Source organism: Ammodytes marinus (assembly GCF_949987685.1).
Source record: "Ammodytes marinus genome assembly, chromosome: 11".
NCBI classification, from domain to species: domain Eukaryota; kingdom Metazoa; phylum Chordata; class Actinopteri; order Uranoscopiformes; family Ammodytidae; genus Ammodytes; species Ammodytes marinus.
This window is the reverse complement of record NC_137215.1, coordinates 6,207,985-6,234,377: the sequence shown is the minus strand read 5'-3', so window position 1 is coordinate 6,234,377 and position 26,393 is coordinate 6,207,985. Positions and strand designations below refer to the sequence as shown.

At 39.1% G+C, this 26,393-nt stretch overlaps 2 protein-coding genes and 1 pseudogene across 5 annotated transcripts; 1 reads left to right on the top strand and 2 right to left on the bottom strand.

Annotated features, from left to right (window-relative positions):
- The first annotated feature begins 416 nt into the window (after window positions 1-416).
- sfxn3 (sideroflexin 3) lies at window positions 417-11,239 on the top strand. The gene is made up of 11 exons (XM_080037395.1): window positions 417-496; window positions 2,275-2,447; window positions 3,140-3,310; window positions 4,614-4,712; window positions 5,305-5,380; window positions 5,517-5,602; window positions 6,172-6,299; window positions 6,644-6,693; window positions 6,904-6,953; window positions 7,075-7,122; window positions 7,431-11,239. Exons 2-11 carry the CDS (start codon window positions 2,284-2,286, stop codon window positions 7,525-7,527), a joined length of 969 nt encoding a protein of 322 aa, XP_079893521.1. The 5' UTR covers window positions 417-496; window positions 2,275-2,283; the 3' UTR covers window positions 7,528-11,239.
- A 792-nt stretch (window positions 11,240-12,031) lies between these two features.
- Window positions 12,032-19,374, bottom strand: LOC307257421 (peroxiredoxin-like 2A). Of its 3 annotated transcripts, XM_080036650.1 has the most exons (7): window positions 17,998-18,064; window positions 16,858-17,085; window positions 15,528-15,701; window positions 14,604-14,695; window positions 14,075-14,215; window positions 13,492-13,656; window positions 12,032-13,136 (listed from the first exon to the last, which is right to left on the bottom strand). In XM_080036650.1, the coding sequence occupies exons 2-7, from the start codon at window positions 17,042-17,044 to the stop codon at window positions 13,041-13,043; spliced, it is 855 nt and encodes a 284-aa protein (XP_079892776.1). In that variant the 5' UTR covers window positions 17,045-17,085; window positions 17,998-18,064; the 3' UTR covers window positions 12,032-13,040. The 3 variants fall into 3 exon arrangements, with proteins under 3 accessions (XP_079892776.1, XP_079892775.1, XP_079892774.1); XM_080036649.1 differs by lacking the exons at window positions 16,858-17,085; window positions 17,998-18,064 and adding an exon at window positions 19,332-19,374; XM_080036648.1 differs by lacking the exon at window positions 16,858-17,085 and having other exon boundaries at window positions 17,998-18,119.
- A 740-nt stretch (window positions 19,375-20,114) lies between these two features.
- LOC307257583 (peroxiredoxin-like 2A) lies at window positions 20,115-22,359 on the bottom strand (annotated as a pseudogene). Its single transcript has 5 exons — window positions 22,224-22,359; window positions 21,355-21,446; window positions 20,944-21,084; window positions 20,365-20,529; window positions 20,115-20,216 (listed from the first exon to the last, which is right to left on the bottom strand). The product of its transcript is annotated as a peroxiredoxin-like 2A (transcript).
- Window positions 22,360-26,393: the final 4,034 nt, after the last annotated feature.

Below are 26,393 nucleotides of genomic sequence, written 5' to 3'. Positions count from 1 at the left end.
TGAACATCCTTGGGTCGGTCAGCTGTTTTTTAACCAATCATGTTAGGTTGTCTCCGTACCACGCCCAGGAGTTTCCAACGACTCACATCCTTCGTGACTCACACCGCCCCCGCTATTGCTGCATTCAAGGGCCTCTTTGAAGCTCGGATTTTCAGCCCTCAACTTCTATACAATTGATTTGAGCGTGCTTGATCGATTTTCTCAAATATTAATAAGAAAGTTCAATCATAGAAAATATTATAACTATGAAATGTAGGCCGATACAATTTATAAGCTAGTTTATTTCCGTTAATTTTAGTTGCGTGGCTAGCCCATAGCAGAACACAAAGTAGGCCTAATAGTCCTACTTTAAAAAAAAAATCTACCTCCCTGCCATTTGCGTTGAGCCTGTGCTTTACGATACTTTAAGTAGTACTCGAAGGCAGCACAGCTCCACCCGGCGGTGCTGTGATATTGAGAGGTCATACATTTTCGAAAAACAGAGCAAGCAAACCAGGTACGTGCCGGTGCAGACTAAATGGACATATCTAATGAATTAAACTCACAACCCGACTAAGTTAACGTTTACTGCATCTCGATATTTGCCCTGACAAAGCCAACTAAAGTGCTAGCACATTAGTTAGCATGGATACTACCTGGCTAGATAGTTTACCTATGAGTCATTTGTTTTGACTTTTGATGGCGCGAAACATGTTTAATGTCCCGTTTATCTTAGCATAAGTTTAACCTAAGTTGTCCTGTCCCGTTTTATTAATGATGTTGTCAAGCGAGTGAGCTGAAATGGCATTATCTGCTAACTTGCTAGCATATTAGCATCATTCGTTAGCTGGTGGCATTCTGACATACACATCGTGTCGTGACTTCCCCAATCCCACCTGTCAACGACTGTGTCACGCTATTTCTTTGATCCCCTACTCACAACGTGACACACTGAATCTGTCTCAGCGGTTACACGTTATGCCTTTCAGGTTAAAGTGTATTTAAATGAGCTAAACAACAACTATCTCAACTTGTATCTTTGAATCCAAATAGATATCTCCCTCTTGTATTTTCTGCATTCATTTGCAGTCTGCACATGTTAGTCATGTCCTTGTTATGGTCTGTACGGGCTGCCTGAGTACACACTGCTCTTCAGGAATGTTGCATATAACCTGCACATACATTGTTGTCTAAGTTTAGTGTGTGTGCTCGCCCACAGCACTTTCTCTTGTGTGCACCTTTTATTATAAGTCCATGGTATGCACTTACAAAGTTAAAGAGCTGCAACTAATAGTTATTATGACTGATGACAGGATTATGGGTCTACTTCTTTAATAATCATTAACTTATTGAGGTAATTTATCAGGCAAATATTTCTTATGTTTAATTGCTCCAGCCAGCAGCGCCTTTTAAATGTCACGATTCCTATGACTCTCCCCCACCCACATCTGTCTTTTACACTCAACACTTTCAACTGACTACTATCCCTGTACAGTGCACGTTTTTGCATTGCACATGTTATACTACTGATATTACATAGTTCATACTGTGAACGTCTTCCAGGCCAAGAAAAATTCCTTGTACGTAAAATAAATGAATGAATTTGATTCTGATTTGCTGTCTTTCATTTGCTTTGAGAGACAGTAAACTAAATATCTTTGGGATGATTGTTAGTTGTATTCAGCGGCATTATATTCAACCGATACAAACACCACAAGCGCTTCATTTCAAGCAGTTTATTTTTCTTTTGTTTTTATCTTGTACGTACACACAGCCACAACTGATACAAGAGGTTTGATTACAGCCTCATTCTGCTACATGCTTTTAAAGGCAACGGTAGACTTGTCATTTTTTAACTTGACAGCTTGAACCACAAATTAGGGCTCTCTTTTTATAAGTCTGTCCTTTTATATTTTGAAATGTAATGGTCGGCATAACATGCAAATGGAAAGTAAACACAGTCTGCTTGACGGTTGTTCCTTTAGGGATAATATGTGTAGTTTAACAGGGTTGTTTGCTGTTGAGTGATGGGGGAGGGGGCTTCAGGCTTCACCTCATAGTAGCTCCACACTGACTGCAGCAGAGCTATTTATGGAATAGAGGTGAAAGCTTACTGTTCAGCCAAGCGTTCATTTTTAATAACAATAATTTCACCTGTACGGCTGCAACAACACTTAATTGAAATCATCCTGGAATTAGCTGAAAAACATTCCCATAGACTGTTGTATGGATTTGTAACATAGTGTGTGACTGTGAATACTAATGAACATGTTGTCTGTCTTCTAATGATCACAGAAAGCCAGGATGTCTGAAGATCTTTCCCTCAGCATAAACATCCAGGAGCCGCGATGGGACCAGGGCACGTTTATGGGCCGCGCCAAACACTTCTTCATGGTGACAGACCCCCGGACAGTCCTGCTGTCCTCTGAGACTCTGGATGAGGCCAGAGCCATCGTGGAAGACTACAGGTAGGATGGAGTATAAATGTTAACACTTGTGAGGTTGATTGGGTGTGACAATAAAAACAAGCCCTGCGTTCCAAATCAAATATTCTTCTATATACTAAAGCTGACCATAAAACGTATGTTGTTTGCATGCAGTAGGCATACAATTGGGACAAAGTTTTACTTGTTTATTATGTCATAAAACACATTGTTAACTTGCTTATATATCCATTGCATCCCTGGTGGATTTCACTCATAGGCTCTGTTGATGTCACGTAACTTTCAGTGCGCAGTAGATTTTGGGTTAGAATCGCTTAAAAAAGGATGCTATTTTCCACACTAAAAATCAGATTTAATAGGGCATCTGGGTATTTTTCAGTATGCTACACTTGACCACATGTATTGGGACATCCTCAATCTATTTATGTCATACTTAATAGCAGGGAAGTATGTACATTGGAAAACAGACAATAATTTGTGGCTTGTTGTGTCATTTACACTGAGGTGGAGATGCAGACGGACTAAATCAATTTAAATATCATTTTTCCATATTTTGTCTTGATAAAATAGTTTCACATATAAGTAAGAGGGCAAATGTACATTCATTTCATGGTAATTTCATGTTGCAAATTTTCATTCTTCTGCGTTTATGTGACTGCTGTTGTTTTAAATGTTGTTGGAAACACTACATCGCTCCTACGTTGTGACTGTTTCAGAGCTGGGAAAGCAAAACCCGGTCTGACGGAGGACGAGCTCTGGAAAGCCAAATACGTCTACGACTCGGCCTTCCACCCCGACACCGGAGAGAAGATGTTTGTGATCGGCAGGATGTCTGCTCAGGTGCCAATGAACATGTCCATCACTGGCTCCATGCTCACCTTCTACAGGTACGGTCAAGGTTCAAATCATGGTTGAGTGTGTCAATGAAATAACTTGAGCCAAGGAAAATAGAAAAAATAGAAATGTGTAAATATGTTTTAAATAAACTTTATTTGTGTAGCCCTTTTCGTACAAGAAATGCAGCTCAAAGGGCTTTACAATAATAAAAAATGACTTGCAAAATAGACATCCATTAAAATAGACATGACAATAATAGTAAAACATTTATAAAATAGAGTAGAATTATAAAGTGCTTAGTGCTGCAAAGAAAGAGGGGCATTTTTTAAAAGATTAACTAAATAGAGAGACATTTGGCATCGGCCAATATGTCAAATAAATATGATACTGCTTCTGTGTGATTGAAATGTAACCTTAATACAGCTCTGCATATAAAAATAGTGGTTTTAATCCCTTCAGAGTGAAAATCCTCTTTAAGAATGAATCATGTCATATCTGCCTCACTACAGGATATGGATAAATCTAGGGACAGTCAAGTCATGTGATAAGGCTTTGCTGAAAGTAACCCGATTCAATTTACAATTTTGTTAATCAATGTACTATTTTTAGATATTTATCCAGTGAAAATGAGCTATTTACAGAATAATTTAGATAAATAAATAGAAAAAAATGTCAGTGTCATTTAGACTGTACGACAGCCAATTACATAACTGCGTTCTCTTTTCCCAATCGACAGCTGAAGTTCATTAAAAGTGGAATTGTGAAATGAATTAGTCACTGTGGCGTCATGGAGATCAATCTTCCATACTAACACTGGAGGGCGCCAACGTCTGACATGTCAAATTCATAAAAAAGGTCAAAATAGACACAAAGTGATCAAATAAGACATGTAAGGGTGAATGGTGTTTTATCTTGTAATGCGCATTGCTAAACCCTCTGATACAAACTTTTTGGCTAAATGAATACATTTTGACTTTTCAAGATGATTTCACAGTAAAAAAGTGTTTCTGTTGTTAACAATGCTCAACTACAGAAATGAAAAATATCTTTCACTTTTGCATAATACAACTAAACTGGGGGGTTGACTCATAGCGTAAACCATTTGTTGGTGTCAGTGTGAAATTAGTTATGATTTTGGGTAAGTGCACACTATTTCTACTGTGTAGCACACAAAAATATCTCCAGCTATAGACAGTTATGAATAATGCTACTGTACAAATATGACTAACTCTAACTCTGTACTAATGTGTGGCAAACTCTTTTGCTGCAGTGCCAGAAATAATAATTTGTCATAGACTTTGTTATCATACACTTAATCGTTAAACTCTGTTGTCTTCCCGCTTGTGTTCCCAGGACGACTCCAGCCGTGGTGTTCTGGCAGTGGGTCAACCAGTCCTTCAACGCTGTGGTCAACTACACCAACCGCAGTGGAGACGCCCCCCTGACCACCAAGTATGGAGGACTTCTCTCTGTCCCCTCTAGATCAGTCCTGTTCTAAACACTAGTGTCTGTATGGAGGGAGCGGCTGTCCACTCCCCTTCCATCACACAGCGGTATTACGCTCCACTGTTTAGCATGTTCAGCCCCATGTCACCACCGTGCACTCGTCATGCTGACATAAGTTACATGCTCCCGGTTGCTTTCAGGTCGGCATGCATTTGGAAAGTCGATCTGTAGTGCCACAAAATGCATCCTGCGCCATGCTGCAGTAAATGCATCAAATGCATGTGTTAACTAGGAATAGGAGGGGTGCCTTTTAAGGACATGAAAATGCATTATCATTGATTACGCATGTCATTTAAGATGAATGTTATTGAGTATTGCTTTTCCGTATCAATTTTTGTGAAGATGTCTCAGTTATAGAGCATGAATTGTCACACTTACTGAGGCAACACTATCTTACACCATAGTGTCTCTGATAGATTCTCAGCAGCTGTCTTCCTGTTCTGTAGAATAAGTCTATTTATGATGTATGAAAATGTTTCAAAAGGATGTGAGTGAAATATGTGTGAACATGTGTCTAATGCATCTTGTGTCTTTGCAGTCAGCTTGCTGCAGCCTACGTTAGTGCCACTACTGGAGCTGTAATCACTGCCCTAGGATTCAAGTCTCTAGCTGCAGTAAGGCCTGTGTTTCAATCGAATACACATATCAAGCCAAACATACATACACACTGATCTGCATGCACAATATTATAAATGTGTGCAGAGATTTGATGATTTTTTTCCTGAATGTTTCTTTGATTCTGCCCCTCAGCGTCTCCCTCCCATCGCTGGACGGTTTGTCCCGTTTGCTGCTGTTGCTGCTGCTAACTGTATCAACATTCCCTTCATGAGACAGAGGTGAGTTATCCAGAGTAAAAGCCTTGTTTCCACTGAGCAGTGAAGTTTGGCACAGAACACATTTATTTGCGTTTCCACGGTCAAAAGTTTGGAAGGGTACAAAAATAAGGGTACCGTGCCGAACACATTTTTGTCCCCCTTTCATTGGGGTACCAATCCGTCCCAAAAGGGTGGATCAGAGTCATAATTTTTTTTGCAAGAATTAAACTGATGTGTGTTTTCAGTCAAATTCCGTCGCGCAGCATTCTGTTGATTGTGTAGCGTTTTTCATCTTCATTGAATTCATTGGCCGGCTACACTGTCCACAAATGGCCAGCTGCTATGATGTCAAGATAGTTACGTAGCTGCCACGGCCAGAGCACAGACTGTTTATAAGAGCCAGCGCCGTTCAACGACTATCACCATCCGGCATATACCACGCCTACCAGATCTAGGGTTACCATTCTGTACCAAACCAAACTGTACTGCTCAGTGAAAACGCAGAATTAGGTGCTTTTTAGGAACTATGAGTGCTGCTACAACTACTCTGCATTAACCCCACTCACCCCACACACTCTCTCTTCTTCCAGGGAGTTGAAGTTCGGTATCCCTGTGACGGATGAGAATGGAAACCGGTTAGGAGAGTCTCCCAACGCTGCCAAACAGGCCATCATGCAGGTGGTGGTGTCCAGGATCGGCATGGCAGTGCCAGCCATGGGTAATGACAACATGAGAGCTGCTGGTTTATTAATCAATCTTTTTTATCACAACACATTTTCTAAACTTTCAAATAAACTTTCTAACAAGGCCTAAAATGACAACGTGAAAACTGAATATTTGAAAGGGGTCGAATTATCAGTGTACAGCTTGACTTTTCTGAGTTAACAGCTCATTGTTTAGCCATGACAGACGCAGTCAGTGATCAGCTGGTGAATATAGTGGAGCATTTAGAAAGTAAAGAGTGTAGTATATTTCCACAGGAGATGGTACAGACCAAAAACGAGGCAATAAAATTAATTCATGAATATTACACTCTTTCCTGATTTTATTTTTTTTCCACAGCTATTCCCCCTGTCATAATGAACGCTCTGGAGAAGAAGGCTTTCATGAAGGTAAGCAGACTGCATGCCTGACTGTCACCCTGCTGTTTGCTCAGTCTGGGGATTTACTGGGTCTGCTGGTGTTTTGCGAGTCCTGTTGCATTCCACCTGTTACACAAACGTTCAACTGTTATCTGACACTCCCTGCAGAGAAATGTGTTCTAATGTTCCAATTCACTGCAGATAGTCATTTTTTTGATTTATTTATTTCTCTCCCTTTAGCGGTTCCCTATTCTAAACGCTCCAGTCCAGGTGGGGCTCGTCGGCCTGTGGTAAGTGTTGAAGTGATTTTTTTTTTCATAAATTTTTTTTATTACGGATTTGCAAATATCTGCAACTAAAAGGCAACAAATGACTTCGTATTAAACAGCCCTCTCTGTCTCTTGTTTTCAGTCTGGTGTTTGCGACTCCTCTGTGCTGCGCTCTCTTCCCACAGAAAAGGTATGTTAATATGAATGAATTGATGATTTATTTTTGCTACAAATGCTACAAAATAACCCATCCCACATAGAATTACATGACACCAACAAAAAACACATTTCTGGTCAAATATCCACACACAACATACTACTACTACTTTGCACAAAATAAAGAAAACATTTTACAGCACCCTCAACACATAAACTTTCCAACTAGAACTAAAAATGTCATACATTAAACACAACTATTACCAGTTAACACCCACAGAAAAAAGAAAAATAAATATCATATCCACCCATATTAATAATTGTTCAACCATCTCTTTGTAGCTCTATCAGCGTGAGCGGCCTGGAACCAGAATTGCAGGAGAGGATACGAGAGATCAGTCCCAACACCAAAACCGTCTACTTCAACAAGGGCCTGTAGGACCAGCCAACACACACACACTCACACACACACACTCACACACACACACACACACACACACACACACACACACACACACACACACACACACACACATATATACACACATGTATGTTTGCCTGTGGGCACAACTGGGAGGGCAAAAGATCTATTTATGCATTGTTTTTGTTTTGTGTACTGCTGCATTTGTTGTTTTAAATTTGACCGTATGGAACTGCACCATGTTTAAGAGCGGAGGGATACACAACACTTTTGACAGTAAGATCCCTAACAGTTCTCTCCTTTAAAAAAAAAAAAAAAGGAAAAAAAACTGACTGATATATATTTTTTATTATTGTGTCCCGATGTGTTTACCGTCTTCCTTGGATCAAAACTGCCTTCGGGGCGGCAGTTCATGAAGTTACTGATTTGTGTTTCACTCCCCCATATTTTAACGTTACATTCAGTTCCCTGTTAGTTTTAAGTCCTCTGATAAACCATTTGTAGCTCCAGTTTAAGACGAAGGATCTTGCTTGTAAGTTGCCTGACGTTATTGCTTCTGAATGTCACATTATCTGTTTTGCCTTGCGCCCACTCCCCATCACTAAGATGTCCTCTTTCCACTTCTTGCCTAGTCGTGTTTGCGTCCTATGTTTTGAAAAGTGATATTTTAAGCCGTTACACACTGACTATACTACTATATATTTTAACGTTCTTGCCAGCAATTATTGCCCACTATGTAGTTATACCGTAAAAACCAGCGCGTTATTTACCTTTATATAGTCAACTCTTGATAAATAACTTTCTCTTATGTTGTATTACTCACTATCCTGTGCAGCTTGTTATTATACTCAACTCTCCTCTAAGTGTACTTATGCCCTTCATATTGATAGCCCAGGTAATGAGGTGCTAAGTACAAACATATGGCAGAGACAATGTGTTGAAATTATACTGCAAAACTCACTGAGCACAGCCGTAAAGTTAATCAGCGAACAGGGAAGTGTTTGCCGTGACAGTGGCAAAAAGGCCTTTATCATTTTTAGATCACTTTATGGACTAGTGTGGTCATTGATTGTTGTAGATTGTTTAGTGGTTGTGTCGGGTGGAGGGATATACGGTGTTGTTGTTGCTATGCAGTAGATGAGTGATGGGCCATTGAATGTCCTTATAGTTTGGCTAAGTGTGTGTTTAAATACAGAGTTCCAGAAAAGAGGGACAACGAAATAATGTATTTATGTGGTTTTGTGAAAACGTTAATGCCCACACTTTTACTTGAACCTTTAAAAATAATTCAAAGATCCTTTAAGTTGGAGATGCAGGGTTTATGTATGCAACAGGTCACCTGCCTCCTGCAAATGTGTCTGTACGCTAAAGCCGTGGATGTCGCATTGTACCTAATGAAAGTAGCTAATGTTGCGTTTCAAAGTCAAAATACTAATTGTCTGGGTCAGGGTTGCGGGTAACTGTGTGCGACGCCTTTGTTGTTGCTTTGTTAAATTAGGAAAGTTTGGCTGAGTTTGAGCTTCTCTGATCAAATTCGTTCTCACAGACACATGACTGTTCAGTGTGGTTAGATAGTGATGATGATGATGGTGTATAAATAATATATATCCCAGTGTCGTCTGTCTGGATTATGTAAGAATAAGTATATATTTTTCTTGGAAATATTATATAAATATATATATATAGGAATTACAATTTATGCAGCACATTTGCATGAGGAATTGAATGGATTTGAAGGTGGTCCTCTGTTAGAGAATCCAGCAGATGGTCCAGCATATGCACAGGAAAAACAATGTCAGCTGCTGGTGTGTAATGAGTTGAAAATGAGCGAATGCACATCTCGCTTTAGGGCTAAGGAGCTCTCAGGTTAGGAGAGGGTTTCTCAAGTTGGCCTGAGTTGATTGACACCGACTATATTTTAATGTTTTGTGTCGAGTGATGTGTGTTGTGTATGTTGGTCAAAAATCCAGTAAGATTGTAAAATGAATCTCCATCTAGTGTCTGGGGTAACTTGTTGCTGAAATTTGGAGTTCCTCAATCCATCATTTTTTTTAAGGAAACTTATCGAAATATGTTAGGGGACTGTTAGCAAATGCACAACTATTGCATTTGAATGAATGGACTTCTTTTCAGACTGAAATACGCTGATGATTGTGTTGACGTGCAATCCTGAAATTGAAGGATCATATTCCAAAGCGCTAGTTTATCCAGATGTAACCATCCTGAAAAAGAGCGTCTTCAAATAATAGTTCAACATTCTTACTGCTGTATGAGAATGTGGACGTTTTATTTTTGAAATTATGGATATCTTATTTTGAAATCTAACTCCTATTTAAACTGCTCTGTTACTCTGCATTGTCGTTCATATTTTCACATGAACACTTATCCCCTTTAGCAACAATCAAAACTATTTCTCAGTCGAGACATGTTTCCTGCTATCAGTGCTGCTGATGGTAGATATTGTGTGTTGCTGGGTTGTGTTCCGAGGGTGAAACTGCACTATATAATATATATAACCTTTTGCTTTGAATTGTGTTGCTGTTTAAATAAGATTGTATTGGTTTAACATGCTGGATAATGTTACTGCTTATTCGCTTTTTATTCATTGTCTGGCAGCTTCCATTGCTCATAACTAATCCATTAAAGGTGCTCTGAGGAACTTTCAGTTTGTGTTCATTCTTGCTGCCCCTTTGGACAAAAGTGGTAGTGTTTTGAAGACGCCAGCTGTTGTTCCTGGGTGAGCATATACCCATGACAAAGGCACTAAGAAAAACTATATAAAAATAGCATTCTTTGCACTGATGGTCTCGTTTGCTTTTACATGTAATTTATGATCATCAGAGGAAAAATAAAACTTTCTGAAATATTTCAAAGTTCCTCATAGCACCTTTTTAATGTCTGCTTTTTTCCTCTGTATTTTTCTGCTTTTGAAATAATGGCGCAAAAGTTTAAAGAACAAAAACTGGAGGGCTGTTAATTGACATTCAAAAAACCCCATTTGTAAACATGTATCTCTCAGATTGTGACTGTACTGTACCAGCGTCACATGTCGGACCCATAGATCTAGCCAAAGACCGGACCGGGTATGAAATGTACAGGATTGAAGTGTGTAGCTTTTTAAGTTTATTTTTTTCCGTTTTAAGCTTTAACATTTGGACCTTCTTTTTTTTGCCAGACTTTTCTCATGCAAAAAAATAATAATTATCTACAGAAGTGGTCTTCAACTTTGCCACTGCAACACTCAACAGCACACCAAATATTTCAAGTTTCAAAAAACATCTTTGTTAACACACCATAGACAGACTGAATATATAAATAAACGCACATTATAGTTAAGTTGAAGGTCACGTTTCGCAACTATTTTAATGATGTTACAATAAAATCTCCCATCAAACTTGACAACGCAGCACAGTTGAATATTAGTTTTGCTTGCCATGACAATATAAATGTCAAATATTTGCATATTAAAGGCACAAATGTAAAGACAATCTGTTGTTGTTACACTCCACGAATGTTTTGGTGATGTCATGTACATACAGTACAACTCACACACAAGCAGTCCCGTCAGTATTGGTGCACAGTGTTTTCTCCCTCTTGTTTTGTATTGTGTTGAAATATATTTCCTTGGTGTGAAATGTATTTTACTCGAGCAATAGAATAAAAATGTGTAACATTAATGTCCAAACTTGTCGGTTCAGTTTCATATTAATAAACATTGTGTATTTGTGTATTCATGAATGTTTTTTTTATATTGAATATTGTCCTCCTCTTGAAGAAATGCCATAATATGAACTGATGTGATAACCTTTGTTCATTCAACTTGAAACCTATTTCTCTTTCTGTGATGTCACAGAAAGAGAACTGTAGGGTTAGACAGTGAGACCATAAAACACTCTTTCTGCCTTTTCTCAGGCTAGGATGATCCGATTTTAAAAAAAATTGCACATTTATACTTCATAGGATCTCCGAGTTCAATACACCTTCATATTCCAACCGGTGAAGTAGGCCTTTAAGTTGTTCTAATGTATATTTAGGGCAACTGGTCAGTACAAACAACTTGATGAATAAACCACTTGATTATTAAACTAAAACATTTACACAAACTTGAACAAGTCAGAAAGCTGTCTGTCTTGTTTAAATCAGAAAACATTCTATTTACTTTTAAGCATGAAAATAATCTTAGCGCTGCAGTCCAAGTCATCTGAAGTGCAATTTTCTACCGTCCTATATAAATGCATGATATGTATATATGAGAGATTATACCAAAAAGTCACATGACTGTAATTTAGGATATGGATGCTGAGAAACTTACTGTACTAATTTTGAACAGCAAACAAATCGTCTGGTCAAACATTCCAATAGCTTAAAATGCATCTGAACCCGCCGGACAAGGAGCACATAGAGTGTGTGTGTGTGTGTGTGTGTGCGTGCGTGTGTGTGTGTGCGTGCGTGTGTGTGTAATAAGCACACAGGGAAAATATGATGACAATCTTCTTTATTTATTACTTTTAATTTCTGCATATTTTCACTTGTAGATACACACACTCTCTCTCTCAAACACACACACACACACAAACAAGCAACCCCTGATTCAGACACCACAAACACCTCGTCGACACGGCGACAGCGGACGGAACCTGTGTGTGTTAGAGCATCAAACCTGCCCGTCTCACTGCTGAGTTTAGAGTCAAGTTGTCATTATCACACACACAGACCACACACACACACTTATCTGCCATGTCGGAGGTCTATTTAGGTGCCTGATACAGGAGAAGCAAACGGAGATAGCATCATCATAGTTCACAGAATTATTCATCTAATTTGTATTTCAGCCTTTACATTGACGTGCATGCTCCTCTAAAGGGCAGATTTCAGAATGAGATGTTTGATGTACCTGAATGAAAATGCTGCCTTTTAAAAGATGGAGTCAGCCATTCTGGAGAATGATTGTTTTCAAAATCACTTTTTTGTCAAAATCTGACAAAATCCCCTCACAATCTGCCACCTGTCCATACTGTGTGTGTTGGCTGAAGAAAAAATTAAAAATTAACACCCAACCTAGGCTCTTCTTGTATGAAAGAAAAGGGGGCTGAACGTGTCTGGCAATATACCTGTTCACAAAGCCTATAGGATGTACACAGTATAGACAAGTAGTGGATCTTGAGGAGATATTTACTGATTTTGAAAAAAAGGGATTCTGACAACAAGCGTTCTCCAGAATCACTGACTCCACCTTTAAGTCCCTTCCTACCTATTTTTAATACCCGTCTGCAGAGGTAATAATCCGCCCTGCATTTCACAGCTCAATATTCGTATCCATGTGCAAAAAGACAGAAAGTATTGTGATATTAGACAACAAAAGACTTGTATGTCCTATTAATATCAATAGTTGCGTGATGAACTTTGACAGCAACTAAACATGGCTAAACATAAGCCAAAGCTCTCTAAATTCATTCAAGTTGGAGGTGTAAGTTATTTCTTGAATCTAGTTTTGATCTAAATACAGTGCACGTGCAGGTTGCTATGGAGACTTATTTCACTGGCACTATTTTCTTGATGGCCTCTAAGACGTCTGCGGTCTCCACTTTGTTGCCGAACTCCTTCTCGCGATGCTCCAGCAGGATCCCCTTAAAAACAAAACCACGCACAGTTATAAATCACGCTTCAGAATGCTCCACTGATAATAATATAAAAATATTCATACATTTGATAAGGTTGATAAGATCCAGAGGGACCTAAGAAAAAATATGTATAAAATAAAGTGTAAAAAAAGGGTAGGTGTATAAAGAAAATGCTTCAACGTACACCTTTCGGTCAGTATTGAGTATTAAACAAGTGATAAAGTGCATAACCTTTTCATATAAATGAATGAGGGTTACATTCAAGCCATTGCCAAATGAGTTCACACAAAGTGAACTAGGCCTATCAGCCCTCATTTATGTTATGTGGGTGAAGTTGTGTATCTACTGTTTGCTACTCTACCTGCTCTCCTGCTCCGATGACAAACACACCCCCCAGGATGAAGCCCTCTCCGTGCATGTTGCCCTGGTAGCCAGACTTCCAGGCCCGCATGAAGTTCTGCCACACACCGAGACGCATGAACCCCAGACCGCCCATCCTCCTCTGCAGAGGCCCGTAGAAGTGTTTCTGCAAATCATAAGGTTTAGTTTAAATGAGTTTAACATACGGGAAAGGGTGAGCTGACTGGGCTTTTTACATGTAACAATATCATAGTATTATCACTTCATATCATTCTCTAGTTGTCCCGTGGCAAAAGAATACAGTCATTTAGAGGGATCACTTCAAATCTAGTTCTCAAGACGTGTGTCTCAATTTTTCATTTTCCAGAATGTTCTATCATAGAAATCAGAAAGAAACAAAGTGATAAACAATCGACCATTTGAGAATAGACAAAACAATTAAAGGGTTATTCAAAAATATTATTATGTAAATGAATAGAGCCATACGTTTCACTGTATTATTGCAGAGTTATGGGTCAAGTTTATCATTATCAGAGTGCCAATCTTCAAAAGAAAAAAGACATCAGGGTGAGTATCTTATTTACATTCTCGTCTATGTAGATTTCCCCAGCGAAGTGCGGTCTGAAGTCCTGGATCTCTGTGCCGAAGTTCTCCTTCACCACGGCAACCAGAGGGACCCCAAGCTCCTCAAGCTGGGGCTTCAGAGAGGACAGCTCAGCGGCCTCCTACACAGAGAGAGACACACACACACACACACACACACACACACACACACACACACACACACACACACACACACACACACACACACACACACACACACACAGTTTAAAGGTAACATATTATGGTAATTTGTCTTGTTCAAAGTTGTAATTTAGGTTTCTACTAGAAACTAGTTTCATGTTTTTTTTTCATGGCTTCTCCCCTTATGATGTCATATGGGGAGAAAAAATCTCTCTGGGGTTTTTGAACACATGTTTTCAGAAAGGTGGAGCAACAGAGAAAGGGTTGTTTGTTCTCACCTGGGACCCGTATTAATGTTGTAAAAACTTGAAAAAGTGATTTTTGCATATCAGGTGACCTTTATATAGGCGACTGTATAACCTCAGTTACCTCTCTGCACAAAAATCATCCGGGTCGCCGCACGGCCATGACCACAGCCCCGTTCCTCTCCCACAGGCTCCTCGCTTTAATGACCTCGTCACCTGCAGACAAAACAAGAAACAGAACATTTCTAAGACAAGGTTCCAATCTGACATAATTCTGATATAACTACATTTTGAGGGTTTTACTGACACACAATAATACAATTATGTGAAAATGTGGAAGATAACAAACAGTATGTCTGTGTTTGTGAGAAAAAGCTAAATGTTCTCAGTCACATGACACGTCTATATGTTGAAAAGGCTCAAGAGCAACGCAGAGCTCGACCTTAAGCTTAGACCAAATACCTTTAAAGTGGCATAATCTGTAATACCAGCAGATCTGAGTAAGCAGCTTTGCCTTGAATGCCACAAAACCACATTCATTGCATGTACAATACATACAAACATGCAACCGTATATGAAACAGCACATTCTTGTTCTCATGTTAATTATCCTCCTAATGGGTTTAGCAACAGCCGCTGTTGTTAACCCTTTCAGAACAGTTAAGATCCAGACACACAAAAAATATATTAACTACACTCATAGTTAATTAGCAAAAAACACATAAATATTGATTTAAAAAAAAGACAGGCGGTCGGTCCAGAGCCTTTTTTCTTCTTCTATATTTTAGTTTATTGGCCTATGAATCACAGCAATCAAACTTGTTGAAGTTGTTCAAGGTCCACACAATGTCACTTTTGTGGATAATGTTGGAATATCTAATTGCAACCTCTCGAAATTCCGTGCTACTCCTTTATGTCTAAGCATCCGAGAAAAGTTATGTCCATTGGAACAGGCGTGGGATCTTGTGAACAGGCCTATTGTGGGCAAAAGAATTCTATAGAATACAATAAAAGTTTGGAGAGTTTTATTTTTTTAGGTTTTTACCCACCATCTACGGTGGAGCGCAGGTCGGCATCCTCCAGGAACTCCAGAGTTGCGTTGGAAGCTTTAGACAGACACAGGTCAGTGTTGGCGAGGAAGATTCCGGCTAACGCGGCTCCTATTGCTCCAAGACCCAACGACCACATTCCCATCTGGATCAGCTCCCCCTCCTGGCCAGACACTGCAGCACAAAGACAGGCGAGACAACTGTCACTAGACTAGTCTGACATCATCATACGGCAAAAGTAGGACTGGGTCATTCTAGATATCGATACAGATACCGATTTCAATACTGGTTCCTGCACGTTATTTTTTTAGATAGCCATTTAATGAAATACATGCCTCGTCACAGTCAATCACCAGCTCTTTCACATCAAGCATTTCATGCTTATTGGCCCACTGAAGTGGATGAGATTTTTCCCTTAGGTATTCAAGTTTGTTATTGAACAGCATGATATTTTTTCTATACTCAATGTTATGGAGCCAAAACTGTGTCAAACTTCAATACCCAGACGTAGGAAAAAAGACACATTCTTTACTTTGACAATATCGTTTTTGCAGATTTCTTTCACATTGCCCATCGAGGCTGGAAAGGTGGATGTGCAGAATAGGTGATATTTGCACATTTCATCGCAAATCTCTTTCAATCTCACACAAGGAGACATCAGATCTCCCGGAGGCCAACAAGACCCATCTTGCAGAATATTATTTTGGAGCATAGTGCTGCATCACTCTGTCAATGTGGTGCATTTTTTTTATTTTAAGAGCAGGGCCTCTTCCCGCCTCACTGACTGATTCACGTTGAGATTAAATAGCTCACATAGCTCACACACTGGACGAGATGGCACGCTCCTCAGCTCGATTAGATAGTCACAGTCTGTAGACGCTAGCTTGGTTGTTTTTCTTGATGAGTCACGCTGAAACAGCTTTGAATTATTTATAGGTTCAGGGACAGTTTTTCTTTTTTAAGTAAATCTTGCCATCTTGGTTCGAATTAATTTAAGATTAGTAAAACAATTATTACACAATCGCTAATAGTTGCCAATGCCAATCAATTTTCTTTCAAGCAACCTAACTGTTTCTCTTTTAATTAGTGAATCTTTCAATCAGTGGGATAAACTTCATTCCCGAGTCAATTCCAACATTACAACTTTATCCAGATTCCATAACTCTTATCAAAACAGCCTTGAGGGATACAAATCGTTATCAGGGGACACACTGTGTGCACAGGTCACGCCTAATAGAGCACTGTTTCTAAGACACACTTAAAGTGAGTGAAGGGTTACGGCTGATAGCCATTAGCTAGCTGTGCAGGCATGGGCATTGGGCAGTCACACACACATCCTTGCCTGGAGCGGGCTTGTTTGGGTCTGGACTGGCTTTGGCTTGACTCTGGTGAAACAGAGCAGTCTGGGTTCTTAGAGACGGGGGCCTGGTTGCCGTGGAGTTGCTAAGAGACAGGGCAGAGCAGCGCAGGTGGTGCAGTCTCCACTTCAAAGCTGCTGAAGTCCTGCACAGAGCCATGCAGCAGCGGGTCTGAACCTCTGACTACAAGCAAGGCTAGACTGAAAGAAAGAAGTTAAGAAAATGTATTTTCTATGATAAGTTTGTAACTGATCTAGAAGAAAAATGCTTTGGTATCTGACATTGTAACAATGCATTATGGAATAATACAACACAATGATATGAAAATAAAATACATTTTGACTTCAATATGAAATAATCTTCTGCATTGTGTGATAAACAGCCTGAATGCAATATGAAATATATGTCCTTACATGCAAGATAAGACGAGCAATTAAATATTTTTAGGATGAAACATTTTTATAATCTTTTCTTCCTTTTTTTTGTCAAATGTTAAAGCCGGTAGAGAGGAAGACATCCATTTTGCACCATATGATTGAACATTTTCGTTAAAAAAATGCAACCCTCCCCGGCATTGTCTAATAACTAATACTTTATTATGTAATAATTTACTACAAAATGCGGAGAAATGTATTATTGCATTCATGTTGTTTAACATAATACATATTATTGAATAATGAAGTGAAAAAGTATTGTTGCCATTGTATTACATTATGCGTTGTTACAGCATCTTTCTTCATTTTCAACTAGACAGACACACTATACCTTTAATAAAACCAGTCAGACAGTTATTATTTACTCAGTAAAATATGTGATCAACATGAAAGCAGGAAGTATCAAGAGTCTCACTGGGGTAAAGGCAGCTTTCCGTTTGGAAACACACACTCCCTATTGTTGCACCCTAAGCAATCTAGTGTTTGGTAAACAACGCACACATCAACACAGACATATCCGTTTAAAGCATAGATAGTGGTTTAAAGGCGCAGTGTGTAGCATGCTCAACACAGAAATACATGCACTTTGAATTACATTTTAAATATTGCATAAGAGTCAAATAAAGGATCAAATTGATGTAGTGTCAAAAAGTAAGAAGAACGTCTAATTATACTGACTTCTGTCCCGTTTCCAAATCTGGCGAAGAAGAAGAAGTACTTTTTGCCCCTTCAGCTCCGCTTCAGTTTCAAACAGTGAATCAGCTAAATGACTTTGTGCTCAACACATTATGACAGATGGCTGCAGGAGATAAGAGCAGCAGCAGCCAATAGAGAGCCTGCATTGGTCTAGATATCTTGAAAGCGTGTGCAAAGTTGAAAGAGCTGTCTGTCATCACTGGTACGGCCAAGCGCGATGTCATGAGTCATGTTGCACAATATCCTTTTGGAAACAATGGACAAGTCTAATAAATCCATCACTGTGTTTTATTAATAAAGTGTCAGGAAATGATGATCATGAAGTAGCTCGTGGTGGAAAGTACCTAAAGATTTTTTATTTGTCAGTTATTTCTTTATTTTCTCTTTTTGTCCATATGAACTTAAATGCGTTTGTATTTTGCATTTGCATCATGATTTTGTAGTTGTCTTTGTTTTTAATTTTTTATCCATATATATATATTTTTTTTTTCTTCCGTTACCTTTATTTCTTTACCTTGCCTTATTGTATTTTAATGTTAGTGGGCATCCTTTATAAGCCCTCTGGGCTATTTTGGTGTAGTTAGTAGATACTCCTCCTGGCATCTTTATTTCACAACAATATTACATTTGCTGGATTACACAGGCCTACATCCATAGTATTCATACTCAGAATTAATCAACTAGCCTAAAAAACAACACAAAAAAAATATATAGGCCTAGCTCAGTTAATCTTTCAGAGTCCATTTCAAATCTTGTATATTTCAATACAGTTTAAAAAAATTATGAAAACATTTTTTTAACTTTTTTGATAGTAAAAAAAAACTTGGTCATACCCTTTTTTTTTTTTTACGTCTGTTATTAAACTCTGTGAAATTGATAGCATACTTTCACTTTAGGTCGGATGTCTGAATGAATACGTTGTCCACTAGGCTGCATGGGACAGACTGCAGCAGCATATGATGACCTTGGTGCTGTAAAACTTAATGCGTAATAGATTACGTTCATACATTATTACGTGATGACTCTGCAGGTTACACATTGAAACGGTAAACGACTAGTGTATTTTAACATTCATAATTTCTTGTGGTAATGACAGGATAATAAATAAACACTGTTCTTTCGTTACTGTGTTAAGAGATGGCACACACGGCGACAGCGACCGTTGATAAATTAGCGGTTAGCTCGGGCTAACGGTTAGGTATCTCTTCGTTTATTTAGGCCTGGTCGGGAGCTAATTGAAGCAGGTGCACCCCGTTTCTAAGCTGTTACTTCGATTAAAGGTTAATGTAGAAGCCTGGTAATAAAGGTACACTCACCAGAATCAATGAGGCGACAGGCAGCGTCTCCCCAACAGGTTTTGTAAACAGATCTCTGCGCAGGCGTACTAGACGATCCACAGAGCAGGAAAACTAATCGAACCAGATTAGTTGGCTCGCTAAGAAGATTTGAACCAATTAGTTTTTCAGCATGATGATGGCGAGGCAACACCTTACAATCGCTCCATGGGCAAAATAAGGTAGGCCAACATGGAAAACTATTAGGGTCAAGGGAATGGGAAAAAGTGAGAGGAGTAAGACGAAATGTGGCAAACCACGATACACGGACATCACAAATAAGCAGATAATTGTACTGTAAGTATGACTTGTTTGTTGTTTTATTAGATGGCAAACATAAAAATGCATTTAATCACTCCAACGGTTCAATCTCCCTCACATCAGGCCAAAACTGTCTTGTTAACGGTGTTGTGATTTGTGTGAAAGCATCAGAGCTGTCCTCTCAGCAGAGTTTAGAAACAAATCTTCATTAAAACACACAAAAGGCCAACACAGCAACAAGACAAGAAGTGCAGACAGTGGGTCAGTGAACAGTTAAAAGTGGCACATTGTGATACATTGAATAACATACAGTATTAATAGGTGAATGCAGTCAAAAATATTTTAGGCTACATAACCAAAACAGATGTAACATAGAGTAGGTCTACACAGTGTGTGTGACTTCCGGGTTAGGCTCAAAGAAATACCATGCTGCAGCCAGTATTACATAATAATGCCACACTAACAAACAGTCCATTCATTCATGGGTTCACATTTTTTTTAATTCTATGTCGCCATGTTGTCTCGCATTGTGCGGGCTGTTCTGAGAACTGCCAGTGCATTCACTTTATCCCCAAACTCCTTCTCGCGGTGCTCCAGTAGAATACCCTAACGGGGAAAAAACACACGATCATAACCCTTTAAAAAACATCAGTTATTGTTACATTTATATACACTGAAAATGTATAAATATAGTAGCCTGAAACAAAAACATACAGTAATTTATCGATACCTATTTATATAAGTTACTGCCTACCTGATCTCCAGGCCCAATGACGAACACTCCCCCCAGGACTAGCCCCTCTCCGCGCAGGTTTCCTCTGAAGCCCCTCCTGTACGCCCGCCACAGGTTCCTCCACACCCCAACACGCAAGAACATGGACAGAAACATCCGCCTCAATTTAGGGCCGTAGAAATTTCTCTGTGAAGGATGTAGAAAAGCATCTTCAATTATGTCATATCAATCATGTAACACTCACCTACAGTTTCCCTCTTAAATAGGAGTCAGCGATTCTGGAGAACACTTGTTGTCAAAATAAGTGAAAATATCCTCAGGAACTGCTACCTGTACCCTGTGAATACTGTGTGTGCAATAAAAATCTCTAAACCGGCATCTTGCTAGCTACCTGTTGGCCCCCGTTGTGTACTCTTTGTTTACATGCCAGTTTACAGAGCCTAGTAGGCAATGTATTAACACCATTTTTCAGCGCACACAGTACGGACAGGTAGCGGATTATGAGCAGATGACAGATGTTCATTGATTTTGACAAAATTGTTCTCCAGAACCGCTGACTCCACCTTTAATATCTAAAAGCCCTGTTATAGGGGACCAGACCTTCTGATCCACGTAGACCTTCCCACTGAAGTTCTTCTTGAAGCAGTCCAGCTCTTTGCCGATGTTTTCCTTCACCACGGCGAACAGAGGAACCTCGAGGTCCTGCAGCTGGGACTTCAGAGAGGACAGCTCAGTAGCCTCCTAGAGACAGAAGCACAGGGGGGATCAAGTAAGATGGATGGAGGTAGGCTAACGCTACCTATTGACTACCAGTGTTGAGCGACCTTTGCCCATTTCTTCTTTAATAATGCACACACAGTTAAAGGAATGGTTTCCGTCGCATTGTCTTGAACCTGAGAGTGAGGCAACAAGTCAAAATACAAAATGTTGAACTATTCCTTTAATAAATACATACACACACACACACACACACACACACACACACACACACAGAGGCACATCGACTCATACCTCTCTGCACAATAGTCACCCAGGTCGCCGTACGACCATGACCACAGCTCCAGTCTTCTCCCACAGAGTTTTGGCCTCATATCGCTCATGGACTGAAAAATAATATACAGCATTATATAAGTGAATCCAAAAGTCGCTGACTTTTCTCTTTAAAGGATAAACTCATAGTCTTCAAATGAAGAAGTCTGTAAACTATCTCGTGCCTTAAGAATGATGTGTTCACCCTTTTGTTCAGATAAGAGTTTGTGGGTTGATGTATCTGATGACAACTTCCTCAACTGGGTTTTGTGTTGATCAAAGTTAAAGCGACACTTAGATATATCCTCATTAAACTTTTCCAGTATATTACTGACATTAAAACATTTATTTTTTGTATTGCAATGTAATCAGAAATGTTTGAGTAAATGTGCAAATATGGCCAATTCTAACTAATTAGGCGTGCATTTGCATATTGCTATACTAAAAATCTAGATGGTGGATGAAGCCAGAGTTAAAATCTTTATATCATTATGAAGACATATTGACAAAATATTTTGGATACAGCCTTTTTTTTTCATTTTACAAATACAAAAATACTATGTACAGGTCTTAAAAATAAATTTCCGGCATGTTTTTAAGAACAAAGGGTTCAGAGGGATGAAAGGATAGGTTTATGCTAGTGGTAAAATCATGTTTCCTATTAATACTGGATGTTTAGAGATCCTTGATGGGGTCCAAAAAACGTGTTCTGTGTTAATATGTATTTTAAAGTGTATCTGTAGTCAAGTCAATTTGAGGCCTCAGCTATCTTTGTCAGCCAAGTGTTAGTAAGACAAAAAGGGGAAGTTATTTAAAAACCCTTTTCAGTGCTAAAGTGCAGCCTGACTCACCTCCTCCTGTGGTCTTCAGTTCTGTGTTCTCCAGCACTCTCAGGTCGGCCCAGGCTGGTACCGTCTGGAACCAGTCTGTAATAGAGCTGATGAGATCTGCTACAAACTTCACCACCATAGCCACAGTCACAGCCATGGTCCTACACTCACTAAACAGGCCACCTACAGAGAAAAACATTAAGTTAAGTTAAGTTCCTTTATATGTTAATTACTGTAACACAAGGCTACATTGAAATTTGTCTTTTTTGCAACATTCAAAAAGATTAATTTTCCAATATGCTTCTGCTACAAGAACTTTTTTGACTTTATCAGTCAACCATTACTTCTATATTTACTTGGCTTTTGCGTAAAAGTAAACAGCTTGTAGAACAACAACAACCTATATACAACATATGTGTCTTAGGTTCTTTACTAACCACAAATATAAAGATTTTCTAGAATATTTTTTTTTTGCTTTTGCTCAGAAAGCAGGAATTCACCGTTCCATGTGACCGCTCGACAATCATTCACAATTAGCTTGGATTAACAACAGCCCCACATTCCTTATATTAACAAAAGAAAAATAGCAACAACATGAAATAGTCAAGTTTTAAATGGCTTAACATTTAACTTAACATCAGATAATGTACAATATGTCAACAACAAAAAAACAACAAAGAAAACATTCAAAAGAAACAGGTTACACTCACCAGGCCAGTGCTCTGCTTCCAATGCCTATAGGAATCTGATGTTTTGGAGCAGCCCCCCCTTAAGCCCTCTAAGATCAGATCAGTCCAATCACAGTGAAAGCCGTTATTATGTGGAGCGTAGCAGGAGAGGAATGCCTCAAAGACGGGCGTGAAACAGGCTCAAGTTGAGCTGAAGCCTCAGTACCAGGTACCAGTGGTGCAGAGTGGAGCTCTCTTCAAAGCAAGACTACCTCTGCATTTTTGAACATTTACTCTATGTCATTTTGATACTGTATTGTCCCCTTGATTATGTTCCAGCTGCTCACATACATATGAATGAATGAATGATTTTGTATTTACATGAAATGCCACTAAGTGACCCATCTCACAAAGAATGACATGATACCAATACAAAAAAAGACATTTAAAAGTCTGCAAACAAAAACGTTTATGTTCAAATAACCATACTAAAAGATCTGTACCCTCTTGCCTCATCTCTTCTACTTCAACTTTGTTCAATAATTGCAGTTTAAAACCATAATAATATGGAAAATGCAAAGCTAAACAAACTTAATTTTTTAATTTCATAAATGTAGGGGACACTATCTATAGTTCTGTATTTGAGAACGATGTCGGCCTAAACAGCTCTTCTGCCTCCTGATCACGTTGATTAAGTTCATGAGCATCATCTGAATGTCTCATTTTAACTGTTGCATCAAACGGATAGTGGAAGTGGAGACCGTAAAAAATTTATTTGAAAAAAAAGTAAAGGACACCCCCTGCAGGAGGCCAGTGACACTACAGAACACACAAATCAGACATTTATTTTTCTCATCTCATTTATTAGTGAGAAATCTACAGAAATGCCTTCAAATTGTTGCTTGTTAAAACCAACCTCCTGGCCAAAAAAAACTAAGAGATTCAGTTAAGATTTAAACATAAATCAGCATCAATTTCTCACATTACTCAGGCTGAAATCTTTCTATTTACACATTTACATAAGGTCAGAAGAATATTGGGAAAGTTTGTGAAGCAAACTTTCGAAAATCTGATTGGGCTCCATCCATAATTGAAGAAGATATAAACAGGGTAAAAGATTAGAGTTTTTTCAGGGTTCCAGTTTTTTGTAATGATCGTGTCTATTTTCAAAAACATTCTGTCTCTATTTTATGGCCCTTTTTTGTGATAACAGCGGTATTAGATAAGATATTGATTTAAAAAAAAAAGTTAAACAAATGTTGGGAATTCATAAGGGGTAGATTTGGTCAAAGTCAAGAATATTATTCATTTCAAGGAAATTATAATATTAAGAAAAATTGTTAATTAATGATCAATTTAATTAGTCCAGCTAATCAAATTACTTATTAATAACTATGGAGCACCACCCTTTGAAAAAGGGAACTTTGAATCAAATCAGAAAAACAGTCTCATAATGTTAAAGGGATTTACCTTTTAAAATGTCAAAGTTGGTTACAATGTACATTTAAGATAATGAAGGAGTGAATATTCGAGCATAGACCTTATTTACCAGCCATTAGTGAAATACAAGACACAAATATCACAGACACTGCTTCTTAAAATCAAAATGTAAGGGTGTATTTACTTAGGCACGTTGATTAAAACGATACACATAAGTCAATAACCATGAACTAATCTAATGTAAGAAAGCAGACATAGCACAAGCAATAATAAGAACAGTTTAGAATCAAACCCACAGGCTATAGTACATGTGTATGTACCTGTGTGTGTGTGTGTGTGTGTGTGTGTGTGTGTGTGTGTGTGTGTGTGTGTGTGTGTGTGTGTGTGTGTGTGTGTGTGTGTGTGTGTGTGTGTGTGTGTGTGTGTGTGTGTGTGTCAAAAAGAAAGGGGGGGTGGACACTGCCCAAAGCCAAAAATGTCCGCTTGTGACGTTTTCGTCACGTGAAGGGGGTCACCAATGGCGACGCAATCACGTGGCGGAGACGTCCTAACTGTGACGTGTGTGGGGTGCTTGCTGGTTTTATCATAGCATGGTCACATGGTTGACTGGAAGATCTCAGCCAATGGGGGTACCAAACCTTATCAGGAGTGATGAAACTAGGGCTGGGTTCCTTCGTTTTATGACCCCTTGTTCTGGGGGGTTTTGCCTCCAGAAAACTCAAATCCAGGCTTTATTTTACCCATGTAGGCCCCAAGAGTTCCTTATCAGGCTTTGAAAAGGGGAAGTAGGCCTCACTTTTCCTCTTAGGTTTCTATTGTACTTTTAAGCACTGCTGTAGGCACAACAATAGAAAAAATGTTTTAATGTAAGTTATCAACTGTCAAAGTTTCATGATGATATCCATAAGTTCAAATTGTTACCCTATTCACGTGTGGTGTCTCGCCTTAATTACACTGTCCTACAGGAAACCATTGACAGACAATCAGAGTGTTATGTATGTTGTTGTGGTGGTTATATTTCAGTCATTGGTGGCAGCGTCACACAGGAATGTGCTGAGGGTCCAACATGGGCTGGAAAAGCAAAAGGATAGTGTGACAGTCCATAGGCCCAGTTGCTGCACTCCCTCCGGCTGCCCTGCTCCGGCCATATGGGGGTGTTCCTGGATACTTGCGTTTGTTGTTGTAAACAATTATATATAATTTACTCAAGAACTTAATGGAGGGCTAGTCTACTGTATTTTCCCACAAACTATATGACAAAAGAAATTAGAAAAAATAGAAAAAAGTGCATTGAATGATTCACACATCGCAAAACACCTGTGAAGTTCAAATGAGGCCTTTGGTTATGTCAGACTGTTTTTCTGCTCGCTCGCTCATGCATACACTCACACACACACACACACACACACACACACACACACACACACACACCTAAACATACACACAAACACAGAACAGTCTCTTCTCAAACCAAGGCTGCTCTATGATGGGGGGGAGTGTGATGGACCAACAGCCAATCACAGCTGACGGTTTGCACCCCACCTCTTGTGTGTTGTTCCCGCTAGCAGTCATTGGTTGAATTGTCCGGTTCTTATTGTGCCAGTTCGGCCAATCAGAGAGCAGAGCTGGGCAGGAGTGAATGAAGGACAGGGCAGTGCCATAGTAATTACTGTCCCAGTTCGATAGAGATGGAGGGATCTGGGCCAAGCTGTGAACGTCTGTTTGATGACGATGACAGACTGTCTGTGTTTGAGCTTGAGTGAACTTTGAGTGAAGAAAATTGCTAATATGAATATTTCTATAATGCCCAAACTACACCTGACACCCATATCAATAGTTTTCAGGTGAAATGTCAGATAAATACAAACCTAAAACCAGAAATGATTGTAACGAAGATCACAAGGTAAGGCTGTAAAAGTCTATAAAAATGCTGAACAACACTGATAAATAGAAATATCTATACACAACGTACAGTAAACTAATTCCGGTGACATATAGTGATATACAATAAGTCGCGGTCCTACACACTAATAACTCCACAATCTCTAAACTGTCCCAAGACTGGCAGGTTCCAACGTATTCT

Coding starts and splice junctions, on each gene's coding strand:
- sfxn3 (XM_080037395.1), top strand. CDS start 2,284: ATGTCTGAAGATCTTTCCCTCAGCATAAACATCCAGGAGCCGCGATGG. Junction 5,381..5,516: donor GATTCAAGTCTCTAGCTGCA/GTAAGGCCTGTG, acceptor TCTGCCCCTCAG/CGTCTCCCTCCCATCGCTGG. Junction 6,954..7,074: donor GTGGGGCTCGTCGGCCTGTG/GTAAGTGTTGAA, acceptor TCTTGTTTTCAG/TCTGGTGTTTGCGACTCCTC.